The sequence below is a fragment of the Equus asinus genome, chromosome 20, assembly GCF_041296235.1.
Source record: "Equus asinus isolate D_3611 breed Donkey chromosome 20, EquAss-T2T_v2, whole genome shotgun sequence".
In the NCBI taxonomy this organism is placed as follows: Eukaryota; Metazoa; Chordata; class Mammalia; order Perissodactyla; family Equidae; genus Equus; species Equus asinus.
In genome coordinates, this window is record NC_091809.1 from 23,758,096 (window position 1) to 23,772,638 (window position 14,543).

At 43.4% G+C, this 14,543-nt stretch overlaps 1 protein-coding gene across 1 annotated transcript; it reads right to left on the reverse strand.

Moving 5' to 3' along the window:
• Nucleotides 1–23: 23 nt before the first annotated feature.
• On the reverse strand, nucleotides 24–14,373 carry LOC139041295 (zinc finger protein 709-like). The gene is given in 2 exon segments (XM_070492094.1): nucleotides 24–3,121; nucleotides 3,832–14,373. Coding segments are annotated over 2 exon segments (1,416 nt in total). The 5' UTR covers nucleotides 3,840–14,373; the 3' UTR covers nucleotides 24–1,713.
• Nucleotides 14,374–14,543: the final 170 nt, after the last annotated feature.

Genomic DNA, 14,543 nt, shown 5'->3' on the forward strand with positions numbered 1-14,543 from the left:
GTCTGTAACAATGAAATCCACACTAATATTTATTAACATAGGATGGACTGGAACAGTTCATAAAATACATCAATGAAACAACTACAGAAGTGCTCATTTCCCAAACAGACGGACATAGTCTTATTGACGTACACTCAAGGGTTACTGAGAACACATCGACGGAATGCATTCAAACTACAAGTAACAGGAAATACACAGTCTTCCCAATGTGAGAAAGGTGACTGTTCTCACACGGAAGAACTGGGTGAAGGCAGCAGCTGCACCAGAAGCAAAGAAACAAACTCGCAGGTGCTTCTTTTTACATCGCATTGGAGATGCCACGGTCAAGCAGGAAAATGTGCTCACTAGCACTATCAACAGCAAAGCTGTTTCCTATACACATCAGACCATATTCAATTATCACCTACAGAAAAGGGGAATCAGACAACACTCCCACCACAAAGGTCTGAATTGGCTTCCTGGTGGACACAAGAGGCCTTACAGAAAGACCCTAACTCGAATGGATCTTTGATGTGAAACTGGTGGAAAATGCATCTCTACCAAAATGGAAATCAACTAGTTCTTGCTGGTTTTCAAGATACTCTTGACAAGAAGGGCAAAGAATCCAGAAAAAGGGATGGAAGGTGGTGTCCTTGAAGCTCCTATGGAACTGTCTCCCACCCTGTGTGATGGCTCGAAAATCTGCCTAAGGCCTTGTGTGCTTCTGCCTTCCAGATCTCATGCAAGTGAGGCCATTGGGGAATTCCAACAAGGAGCCAGCAATGGGACGGATTGTTAACGATCTAGCTCTTCAGATTACCCTCACTGACATGATGCACTACAGGGGTGATGTGTCCAGCTCTAGATTTTGTTGCCCTGCCACAGGCCTCTACTTAATTCAAAGTCTATTCACCCAATACCAGTCAGAAGGAAGGAGAAACTGCAAAGGCCCAAATAGGAAAACAAGAATTCACAGGAAGTACATTCTTGGATAAACTTGCCACACATAAATTCTTTTCCAACTGTTTAATAGTGCAGAACATAAAAACAGGCTCCTCCACCCACCACCCCCAAAAAGGAGCTTTCTCTGAAACATGTACAATATGTACAATGGATGAGGCACGTGCAGGAACTGTAATACAAGGCCAGTAAGAAAATCACGACAAATACAAACCGCCACTTTTCAATAGCCCCCTAACACAGAACAATTAAAACATTATTTAAAAAACTAAAGATAAAATATTATTAACTGACGTAACGGAAAAGCACGACCTATGAATCTTATTTACTATTTATGAAGGATGACTAGCAGAATCATCTCACCTCAATATTCATTTCTGAAGTAATTAATAGAAATCCACAGCCAATGTGGCACTTTAAGAAAGGCTTGATAGATACAATCTATTTATTTTATAACAACTCTTTCATGTTGAACGTTTTCCACAACCTTATATACAAATTAATTTCCATGAAGCTTTCTCACATGACTTACATTTACATTTCTTTTTGGTGGGAGTTTCACATAGAAGGATGTAGGCCAACTGAAGTCTTTCTCATGCTGTTTACATTCAAGACGTTTTTATCAAGTGAGTCCTTTCATGCCTTCAGGAAGAACTGGGATGACAAAAGTCTTTCCAAATTGTTTATGTCTACATGGTTTATCCTCTCCTGTGCATTTGTGCATATCCTCAAAAGCTTGTATGAGAAGTAAAGCCTGTCTCACGTTCCTGACATTCATGAGGCTTCCTCTCCACTGTGACTTCTTTCATGGACCCGAAGAGAACTGGAAGCAGTGAAGACTTTATTGCATATTTTACATTCAGAGGGCTTCTCTCCAGTGTGAGTTCTTTCATGTATTTGAAGAGAACTGGAAGAAGTGAATGCTTTACTGCATTTTTTACATTCATAGAGCTTTGCTCCTGTGTGATTTCTTTCATGTTTTGAAAGAGAAGCAGTATAACCAAAGGCTTTACCACATCTTTTACATTCAAAGGGCTTCTCTCCAATATGAATTCTTCCACGTATTTGAAAAGAACTGGAAGAACTGAATGCTTTACCACATTTCTTACATTCATAGGGTTTCCCTTCAGTATGAGTTCTTTTATGTATTGAAAGATGACTGGTAGCAGTGAACGCTTTACCACATTGTTCACATTCGTAGGGTTTCTCTCCACTGTGACTTCTTTCATGGACTCGAAGATAACTGGAACAAGTGAATGCTTTACTGCATTTTTCACATTTGTAGGGTTTCTCTCCAGTATGAATTCTTTCATGTATTTGAAGATAACTGGAAGAAGTGAATGCTTTAGGGCATTTTTCACATTTGTAGTGTTTCCCTCCAGTGTCAGTTCTTTCATGTGTTGAGAGACAATTGGTAGAAATGAAGGCTTTACCAGATATTTTACATTTAAAGGGCTTCTCTCCAGTGTGAGTTCCTTCAGGTATTCAAAGAGAACTGGAAGAAGTGAATGTTTTATCGCATTTCTTACATTTGTAGGGTTTCTCTCCAGTATGAATTCTTCCATGTCTTTGAGCAAAACTGGAATAAGTGAATGATTTACTGCACTTTTTACATTTGTAAGGTTTCCCTCCAGTGTGAGTTCTTCTGAGTGTTGAGAGACAAATGGTAGAAATGAAGGCTTTACCACAGATTTTACATTTAAAGGGCTTCTCTCCAGCGTGAGTTCTTACGTGGATTTGAAGATAAGTGGAGGAAGTGAACGCTTTACCGCATTTCTTACATTCATAGGGTTTCTCTCCAGTATGAATTCTTCCATGTATTTGAAGAGAACTGGAAGAAGCAAACGTGTTACCACATTTTTTACATTCATAGGGTTTCTCTCCAGTATGAGTTCTTGCATGTGTTTGAAGTAAAGTGAGGTAAGTGAAGGCTTTCCCACATTCCTTACATTTATGTGGCTTCTCTCCATATTTTTGATAGTCATATGTTTTATGTTCAGTGTGACGTGTAATGTGCGTTTTCAGCAATGAATGATGCGTGAAGGCTCTTCCACATGCACTGCATCCCCATGGTTTAGCTTCTGTAGTTTTCTTGGTCATTCTGAGATTTGGAAGAAGGCTGACGTTTCCTCCACACTGACTACCCTCTTCACTTTCCCAGAGTCTCCCTACCACATGCCTTCTGTACAAATGAGAAGCACATTGTTAGTCATTTCTCTATTAAGGATTTTACGTTTATTATGATTTATAGGGAATGTTCATGTTTTCTTCCTTCTGTGAATTCTCTGAAATGAAATATACTGAATTTTCTGCAAGAGGACTTCACCCTTGCTATTATCCAAACAGTGATATTCATTCACAGGGTTCACTAATACTATTTCTAAGTGAACTATTTTGCAAAAAGTGAACCTCTACATCACATTTCAGAAAGTATACTTGGTGAAAATTTCCTAAGAATACCTAAATTTGAAGCAAGCGTTGTTTTCTCTTTGTAAAAAAAAATTTCTTAACGTACAAGGAATCGTACATGACACAGAGATTTCTACTGTGTCACTCACTGTAGTTTTGTCTGCTGGTCTTTGCACTGATCTTTAACATCATGATCTTCCCATGTTATTACTGAAATGCAGACACAGAAAGTTTATTCCAAATATTAGAAATTATAGAAAAAGTTGTAGATTCTAAGTATTTGATAATCTATGGCCATGTCTACTGTATTTAGTGACCTGCTCTTTCCACCTTCTACATCTCACAACATTCTTTTTGTATTTTGTGAGGAAGATTAGCCCTCAGCTAACATCTGCCATCAATCTTCCTCTTTTTGCTGAGGAAGACTGGCCCTCAGGTGACATCTGAGCCCATCTCCCTCTACTTTGTAAGTGGGATGCCTACCTCAGCATGACTTGCCAAGCAGTGGCATGTTCACACCCGGGATCCGAACTGGCGAACCCCAGGCCACCAAAGCGGAAAGTGCGAACTTAACCACCTCACCATCAGGCCTGGGCCTTAGAACACTCTTCATGGGCAAGCAGCACTTGTTCTCTCATTGATGCAGTGAAGGAATGTCCTCACTCTTATCTACTGAGGCCAGGTGCCTGAAGGTTTCCCACATCACATCTCTGTAGAGTCTCTTCTGTGAAGGATCCAGTAAAGCCCACTCCTCTGGGGTGAAGTTCACAGCCACGTCCTCAATGGCCACTGAGTCCTGAAACACCACAAATGTGTATAGGGCAGGATGCATAAGGCTGATAGCACTGGGGATCTATACTCCAATTCTAGGAAGGTAACATGGGATTCTGTTATCTCCAAACATTTATTCTATGTTGTGATCATCACAAACTCGCTTTTTTTCTGTACACATGCTCATCAATTTAACAATATTATGAACACATGGAAATATTTACACAGTTTTACTGTGATGACATTACATCCTGTTTCTCTCTAATAACAAGTTCCAGAACGGGTTGGGAAATGACAGAAATGCTATACAAATGAAATAAATATTATCATTTGTGGACCAATGATCCCTCGTAAGAAAAGTTCTTTCATCATCTTCCATATTACCCACCGGTTACGGCACTCCATGAGGCAGAGGGTGAAATCTATGGGATGTTTCAGTGAATAAAAACACAGTGAACAACTGGAAGCTTTTTGGTCTGCTCCCATGAGCAAACTGAGAGTTTAGGAGTCCAGTGAAAATCACACTTTGACCAAGCTCAGCTGCCCACCCTGTCCTAAACTATGCCAGGCCATTACAGGTAATCAGACGCAGCTGGCTGAAAGGAAATATTCTTCTGGTGAAACACTGCTTTTAACTTGTGAAATATTGATCATGGACTCAGTTCTACCTTTGTCATGCTGTATGCTTTGACGGGGCTGGAATTACTATGAACTGAGAGCTCAGGCACAAGGAAGAAGCCATGAAAATTGGAGGAAGGGATGAGTCCATAGGTGGAGAACAGGGGAGTTTCAGGGAAGTGAAACTACCCTCTACGACACAGAGATGATGGGGACACGTCATTAGACATTAGCCAAAACCCACACAGTGTGTAACACACAGAGTCAATGCTAATGTGCACCGTGCACTGTAATGCGTCCATATGGGCTTGGAAATTGTAATAAGTGTACACAAGTAATACCAAATGTAAAAGAGTGCCACCTGTGTGGATGCAGAGACAAGGGTTATGTGGGAACTGTAAATTCTAATCAATTTTTCCGTAAACTTAAAACCTCTCTCTTTTTAGAACATGATGAAGACAGACTCATGACAATTCACCCCTTTTTTACTGAAACAAGACAGCTCTCATTCAACTGACTTCAACTTATTCTTTTTTCAAGATGGGCCCTGAGCTAACATCTGTTGCCAATCTGCTTTTGTTATTCTTCGTCTGCCAAAAGCCCCCAATACATGGTTGTATATTCTAGTCGTAGATCCTTCTAGTTGTGCCATGACTTCAACTGATCTCAGGAAGCCAGTCTGTGCTCTAGGAGCCTGAGACCAAAGGGGAGGGGAAACTTACATCGAATGCCTTGTTGGGGAGCACAGCACTGGATCCTCTGAGAAGCGCCATGGTCACTATCAGTAGTGGCAGAACCCCAAGGTGGATGACGAGCGTCCGGCTATTGTAGACCTATTAGTGTACAGACGAGTGTGAATCTGACTTCTATTTTGGGGATCTCTGAGTCAAGAGGTTTCCAGAGTTCTTTTCCCACAAAGGGGCAAGACAACTGGTTGCTTTATAGAGTTCAAGTGCCTGGGCTTAAGTTGGTTTGAACCAATCCCTTTGCTCTGACAAAGTCAGACTGGGGTGTTGTCACTATAACCCAGAGGGTCAGGGTCTTTGTTACAATAGACCCTCTGTTGCAGCGGCAGAGTGACTTAGGGGCTCTGGGGAGCCCTCTGGAATCTTGCTTCCTACTGCCTGCATTTTCCTGTCCCTTTTTTCTCTCTGAAATAATTGCTCTTGAAGGAGTGACCATCGGATGGGCTCAGCTCAGTGACAGGGTACAATCATCCTCATAACTGCACACTCCCCCTAATGTCAAGGCAACTCCAGCCTCAGTCTCACCTTCACTCTCAACACACACACAGAGGCCACCCAAGACACTGACAGAACATCACATTAAGGAGGGCCTGATTCCCAGACTCCTGCACTCAGAGGACAAGAATTTCCCAAACTGCCAACCTGGAGTCCTCTGCAGTTAGAACCCAGGTTTGGTGGGGTCAACAGTGCAACACAGGGCAGCACAGCACCCAGGAGGAGCTGCCCAGCAAGCAGCCCACAGTGCAGGAGCCTCCAGGCTTTCTCATCAGCCTGTCCAGGGAAGAAGGCTCAGGGGAAAGGGAGGGTGAGGCATAAGTGTTCAGTCATCAAACATCATCAGTACCAAACCCTCCCATTCATCACAAGAACAAACTTGAGGGACAAAAATAGGCATTCGCCCTGGCTTGTTTTTATATAAAGAAACACTAACAGCATGGTGAAGCAGTGATCAAAACTGGTCATGTAGGGAGGCTGGTGTCTGAGCAGAGGAGTGGGGCAGAACTGCAGGCAGGGAGTCTCCTTAAGTGTTTCCTCTCTTACGAATTTTTTAAACCTTCCCACGCACTATTTATTTAAAATGAGGGGAGACACAGGCTGGCCCAGTGCTACAGTGGTTAAGTCCACGTGCTCTGCTTCAGAGGCCTGGGCTTGACCAGTTTGGATCCTGGTCGAGGACCTACGCACCTTTTACCACGCCAGGCTGAGGCAGGCATCCCACATATAAAATAGAGGAAGATGAGCACAATCTTAGCCCAGGGCACATCTTCCTCAAAAACATAAAATAACATAAGGAGAGATTTATATACGTCATATTTTCCCACGTTTGACCACCATTTTTAAATGACTTTTAGTTTTAACATTTCTACATAGGAAACCATTCCAAGATTTAATCCTTTAAACACCAATGGACATAAAACTGTAAACCATAAAAATTTACCAATCTCTTTCTACCAAAAAAGACAAGGGGCACTTTGCTTTGTGCCTCCACTATATTTACCCCGAGAATATTTTTAGGAAGGAGTAGCATATTATAATACCTTAGGGATCTGCAATGAAGCCCTGAGTAAACTAGGAATTCCAAAGATTTACACAAGCTTGGACCTGATTCCTCAGATCAATGAAAATAGAAATTCAACTGCCTTTTCCCTACATCTATTGAAACAGAATTCAGGGCTGGCCCAGTGGCATAATGGTTAAGTTCACTTTGCTCTGCTTCAGTGCCCTGGGGTTCGCATGTTTGGATTGCAGGTGTGGACCTACCACTGCTCATCAAGCCATGCTGTGGCAGCATCCCACATAAAATGGAGGAAGATGGGCAGAGACGGTAGCTCAGGGAAAATCTTCCACTTTCACACACACACAAACAATAAGAAAATGAATGCAATTCATTTGCCTCAGGAATAGTACAGCCTTTTAAATGTCACAGTTCTCTAGGGACAAGGACACACAAAACTGACCTAAACATGGAAAATGCAGCTGAGAATTGAAATACACCCATCTCACATCTTGACGTTCTCTTGTCTAAATGGAAAAAAACTGTTGATTTCCACAATTTTCTTGTCTTGCTAACATAACACCTCTGAAATTACATTTTCAAACCCCAAGCGCAACTGGAAACTAGAATCAGAGGACTGCAATCTTCAACTGATAAAGGAATCCAAGGACAGAAACGGGAATATTCCAACCAGCTCATAGACGCAGCCTGCTGGCCTGCAGCCCAGAAGGAAACCTACACTCAGAAAGTGACCATATTCCCAGACTTGAGGTGTACACTCTGCCAGTTGAGACAGATCCCCTGGAGAGGGTCAGGCCCTGGAGAAGGAGAGTGGGGACCCCTGAGCGGTCACAGGAATGCACTCTGGGAGCCCCACACACGCTCCCTCTCCTCTGAGCATGGAGGCACTGCCTCCACCAGGTCCCACTCTCACATGTGAGGAAACTCTCCGCTGGGTTCAGTTTAAGCTTCTGACCCACATGAACTCCAAATTCATGAACCCTTTGTCCACAGGACGGAACACCTGATCTTCACAGCCTTTTTCACCCTCCACAGAGTACACTCTCAGTGCACCTAAGTGTTGATGCAAAACTCAAACGATGTCTAAAATATCTGGGCCTAAGGAACCACAACCACCACCTCAGAAAGGGTGTCACTGCCCACCCCATGAGCATGTGCACTGCCAGCTTTCCAGGGCTCTGCAGCTCGTCTCAGGAGAAAGGCTCCTTCCATGGGGGTGTGAGCAGTAGGAAACCTGCAGGGGGAGGCCCCCGGAAGGAAAAACAACTGGGCCTTCAAGGCCTTCCCTCTGCAGGCCCAAGGGGCCTTAGCTTGGGTCTTGGACTGGGGGCCTCTGCTCCCCACTGGAGATGCTCTGGAACCTCAGTGTTATTTTAAATCACACAAACCCAGTGTTGGAATAATCCAGCAAAATCACTTAAACGCAGTCCTTCCACAGAAAATAAGGGAGAATATTATATGGTATTTCTACCACTTCAACTAGAAAAGCACAAATGTCTATTCCTTTAAGAAAAAATGTGAATTACTACTGTTACTGAGCGAGGGCTCGCCACCTGATGCGCACAGAAGCTGAGACCATGGCACACCAGGCTTTGAAAGAAGAAACAGTTGACTGTACCATCTATTGACCAGGAGACAGGAGGACAGGCTGTCAACTCGGTCTCCCTCATCCAAAGCGTGGGCTGAGGCTTAAGGGAGCAGGGAGAGCCAGCTGGGATGCAAAGACCCGGCAGGGTGAGGTCTGACTGGCAGATCAAAACTTTCTCTCCCGCACAGGCTCCTGGCTGGCCGCCTCCTGTGACAAAGAGCTTTAACATCCTGCTCTTAAGATGGAGTTAGTGACGGGAGGTTAGCAGGAAAAGCACACTGAACAAGGGTCAAGTTGTCATGCAGATTTAACTCATTGCCTTCTCCATGGATACAGAGTTTCTAGAGATGCAGAGTCATCCTGCCCTTCCTGGCACACAGAGGGAGGCACCCTTACAAAGGGACGTTTCTCTTAGAATGTAAACTTCCCTTACAAAGGGGTAACTTCTACTAGCTTTTCAGAGCTTTGCCTGTGTCTGCTGCTTTTTGATAATCATCAGCTCAAAATAGCCCTTATACCAAAGACGCACGATTTGGCATGACAACTCTGTTCCTGGGCCGGTGGTGACATTATTTCCATGACAAGAAATCACACTTGAACACTTGCGGTTTGCATGTCTCAGCCCTGGAATCTCCTTTGGAAGCATCCAAAAGTAAGGAACGCACCTCAGAAACTAACGAGAGAAACTCAAGGGAAGGGAGAGTGAAACAAGTATTCTTAACAAATGGAATATAATAAAGCAACATTATATTTTTTCTGAAATTCACCTCTTTGTTGCCTGTCTGGAACTCCTTTATACTGTCTTTCAAGCTCTACTGACTAGATATATTTACCCTTCTTGAAAAACGAACACTTAAATCAGTGAATAATGTTTTCTCGTTCACAAACCTTGGGGTGTGTGACAATACCAATGGGACAGATCACCCAGCACATGTTTCCAAGGGGAACCCCCACCCAAAGGACTTGCCATAGGATGTCTGGGCCCGGATGATCCCCGGGAGAGGCACCAGGATTTCCTGCAGTGTAGTTCCTAGTGCTTATTCTCTGCTTTCCTCTCATGTAAAATATCCACAGACAAATATGATCTTGAAAATAGAGCCCTCCAGGGCTCTGGGAGATAATGATAAACATTTAAAATATTGAGTCTGTTTGAAACGCGCCATGGAGGACAAAGTGTTGATGAGGATCCTGTGAAGGAAAGAGGGGAAGTGGCTTTGGGAGTGCTGGGAGGCATCTGAAAATGTACGGATTTACTGTCAGTCCCAGGAAGAGGCAGCCTGTGACTGTAGATTGAGACGGTGCTCCCCAAACATTTGGAAAACTCAGGAGAAAACGGGTCCCCTCCGAGGAGAAATGAGGCCCTGGGGACCCCACAGACCGCAGCCCCTCCGCGCACGGACCCCGGAGACCGAGGCCCGACTGTCCTGCGGGCCCCGCACCGTCTGGGACACGCGGGGCTGCGGCCGCACAGCGGCCCAGAGACGCTCCGGCCCAAGTCGCCGCGCGCAGGGACCACAGGGCGCCCGGGGCCCGGCTGCCGGCCCCGCCCCCACGCTGAGGCCGGAGGGGCCTGAGGGCAGAGAGGTTCCGCCGGGGACTCGGGGCCGCAGACCCCGGGGGGGCCCGCAGACCCCGGGGAGCCCGCGGGAGGCCGGGCCCGCCCCGCCGCTTCCCACCAGCGCCTCCTCCCGCATTTGTCAATTTGCCCAAGCTTTTGGCAGAACCCACTTTTGGTATCAGTGATTTTCTCTGTGGTTATTCTATTCCTCATTTCATTGATTTCAGCTCCATCTTTCTTCTCTCATTTTCTCCTTGCTATGGGTTTGGTACCTCATGTTTTAGAGTCTGTTTAGGTGAAAGGTTAGGTTATGGATTCGAGATCTCTCCTTGCCAGTATAGGCACTGATAGCTATAAATTGTGTTCTCTGTTGTGTTTGAGATGCAGCCCTTTCAGCATGACATCATGTTCCTCAATACCTCTAGTGACATTTTCTGTTTTCAGGTCCATTTGGCAGATATTTTTATTAGCTCTCCAGCTGTCTTGTCGGGGCTGGTTACAGATGTATCTTTCCCAAACTTCTATATTCAATCTATTGGTATCTTTCAATCTAAAGTGTGTTTCTGACACATAGCACATGTTTAGATGACAGTTTGTTAAATCTGAGGTGAGAATCTCTTCCTCCTGTAGGATAATGTAATCCATTCACATGTAGTACTGTTGACATGGTTACAATTACATCCACCATTTTACTTTTAGTTTTCTACAATTCTCACGTTGTTTTAGTTTCTCTACTCCTCCTTTATAGCTTTTCTATTCCATTAAGTGAATATTTCCTAAAGTAGCATTTTAATTTGTAAATGTTTTTCACTGTATTTTTGAAGTTTTTTGGGGGTACCACTATTTAACATCTACTTAATTTACAAGAATGAGCTTCACATTTAAACAACCTTGATTCCACTGATTCATGGAAATGTTACTCATATATAGCTCTATGACCTTTTCCCATTTTGTGGTATTGTTATGCAGATTACATCTATTAATAATAGAACCCAATAATATATCCCTTACCATCTGTAGTAACCTTGTTAGCTCAATACAGCTTTGCATCCAGTCTTTTCTGCATTTAATGGTAAACATTATGCATATATTACATTTCTGCGTATTATACTCCCAACAGCACTTCACATACATAGTATCTTATACAATTCCTTTGATATCAATTAAGAATGGAGAAAATTGGCAGATTCTTTTCAGACTTACATCCTTCCTTACACTGGTGTCTTAGTTTCTCTATATTGATAGGAATTGCCACCCGGCATCACTTGCTTTCAGCCTAAAGACCTCCTTCACTCATTCTTGCATGGCAGTTGGCTATCAATACATTCTCAGTTTTGTTTATCTGGAAATGTCTTTATTTCAATTTCCTTTTTTACCAGGTAGTTTTATTTTTTTAATGTTTTTTTCTTCTCCTCAAAGCCCCCCAGTACATAGTTGTGTTTTAATTGGGGGTCTTTCTAGTTGTGGGACACTGCCTCAGCATGGCTTGATGAGCAGTGCCATGTCGGCACCCAGGAGCTGAACCAGTGAAACCCCGGGCCACCAAAGCAGAGTGTGTGACCTCAACCACTCAGCCACAGGGCCAGCCCCTTTCCAAGGTAGTTTTGCTGATTATAGGATTCTTGGTTGACAGGTTTGTTCTTTGGGCACTTTGAATATGCTATGCCTTTGCCTTCTGACCTCACTTTTTCTGCTGAGACACCAGCTGTTAATTTTACTGGGGCTTCCTTGTCTGAATTGGATCATTTTTTCAACGGCTGTTTTCTCACGGCGTCTGGTTTCTAATTTCCTGTATCTGTGCATTTACTTTAATTGTGTTGCAAATCAGACATTCTAAGTAATATATGGTAGTAACTCCAGGTACTGATCCCTCTCCTTCTGGGAGTTTTTACTATAATTGACTTATTTATTTGTTTCTGACTAGCTGGATTTCAGTCTATGTCACTCATACAGGGTGGAATCTCTGATACAGCTCCTAGAATGGGACATGGCTTTGAGAAAGCCTGCTCTCCTGGGACAGTGATATTGGGAGGGCCATCTTTCTCTTTCATGAACCACAGCCAGTGGGTAAACTTCAATAATTACTGGCTGCTTGTTCTACTGTTTTCACCAATGTCCTGGGGCATAATCTGCTCAATCAATAAATTCAATAAAATTCTGGCTTCTTTACAGAAATATTTTCTGAAGTCACTAGGTGGTATTGTTCTGAGCCTTGGAAGCCTCCTCTCAGCAGTTTAATTCCCTGGGGTTTTTTCTTTTTTGAGAAAATCGTTGGCCTAGACTCAAAATTGTGTCTTGAACAATGATACCAGTCTACTGCTAATTGCCTTTCCTCACTTTCTTGATAGTGTCCTTTGCCTTGAACTTCTCATGATCTTGGGCCAACCACATCAACTGTTTGGAACGTGATTGAGAACGTTGTGTTCTGTGGCTCACCTCACCTGCGTGTTCAGGAAACAACTCTATGACAGGACCCTGGAGCTCCTTTGAGGACAATGGGAAGCCTCTCTCTGAGTGACAATCCCATTTTAGGAACAGAGGGCTCAGTGCAGTAAAGAGACAGCAGCCAGAGGTGCTCTCAATTGTGTCTACTGGTCCCTCACAAATGACTTATGTCACACTCACCTCATGAGATGGAAGAAGAGCAATCAGCACACAAGTATTGCCAGCTCACCACTCCAAGGGCATCAGCTCAGTTCCATGTGTAGGGACTGAAACAATGGTGTCCCTACTTTTCAAGCACACTTCCCCAGCACTTATTTACCCTCTCAGCAAGATAGCCCTGTGAGTGGGGGCTGAGTTGACGGGGGGCCATGTCTTCTAGACTGCAGGGGTCTGGAGCAGAGTCTCCACCAATGTGAGCTGGAGGAGATAGGAAGGCAGTGCTCTTTGTCTCAACACCACAGACTCTCATGTTTCTTTCAAAACTTCAAAGATTTTCCTGAATAAATGTTCATTTCATCTTTGCTTTCAGGACCATTTCCAGTGCCTTTAAATGTTTATTAAAGTAATTTTCACCAGTCTTACTGGGGAGTAGGTCAGCAGAGCTCCTCTCACAGTTATGCCACCCTAATACATTAGAGTGAAGCCCATTCCTCTCAGTACTCACCAGTGTGAAATAGGATGGAAGCAGCTCCAATATCACTTGTCATTGTATATGGGAACAGGACAGAAAATTTATTTTTTATGGTTTGCAAAACTGTATTGAATACTTCATAAAAACTGACGTTTAGAGAATTACATTAAAAAAATGTTTTCCCTTTTAAAATGAACCATGCATTCAACTTATAAAGTGTTAAAAGTAAAATACAGTGTTAGTCAGAGCTCACCAGGGAAACAGAACCAATATGATGTGAACAAGTAAGTGTGTGTCTGTTTATACATATATATCACTTGTTCTTTTCTTGTTTTAAGAAAGTGACTCATGCAAATACGTGGGGCTGGCCCCATGACCAAGTGGTTAAGTTCACGCACTCTGTACAGAGGCCCAGGGTTTCACTGGTTCAGATCCTGGGCATGGACATGGCACCACTCATCAGGCCACGTTGAGGCGGCATCCCACGTGTCATAACTAGAGGGACCCACAACTAAAATCTACAACTATGTACTGGGGGGATTTGGGGAGAAAAAGCAGAAAGAAAAAAAAAAAGAAAGAAAAGAGATTGGCAACAGTTGTTAGCTCAGGTGCCAATCTTAAAAAAAAAAAAAAGTGACTCATGCGAACATAAAGACTTCGTTAAATCAAAAATCTGTAGTCTAGATGAGTAAGCTGGGAACCCAGGAGAACTGTAGTTCCAGTACAAATGCAGCTTACTTACAGAATTCCTCCCTGTTCTCAGAAGGGCAGTCTGTGCTCTATTAGGAATTAGAATTGATTGGATGAGGCGCATCCCCATGGGGGCCGATTCACTCAAACTCCACCCATTGAAATGTAATCTCTTGAAAGAAATCCCCGCAGAGATGCATCCAGTGGAATGTTTGAACCAGTATCTGGGCACTGTGGTGGAGCTGAGTTGACACAGAGCTAGTGGCTTGTACTTTTCCTATATTCTAGTGTCTGCCTGGCTTTGATAATCAGGGAGATGCTGGCCTCTAAAATGAGTTTCGAAGTATTTTCCCCACTTCCAGTTTTGGAAGAGTTTAACAAGGATTGGTGCGAATTCTCTGAACGTGGTGGTGTTTGGTAGTGGCATTGGGATTGGCAATGATTAACTATTTCGAGGTAGTTTACATGTTTCTAGGAATTTATCCATTGTTTCTAAGTTATCTGTTTCCATACAAACGTACATAATAGTCCTTTTTTATCCTTCTTATTCTTGAGGCGCCATTGTAATATGTCCTCCTTCATTTCTGATTTTATGTACCTGAATCTTCTCTCTTCATTGCTAGGGTTTGTTA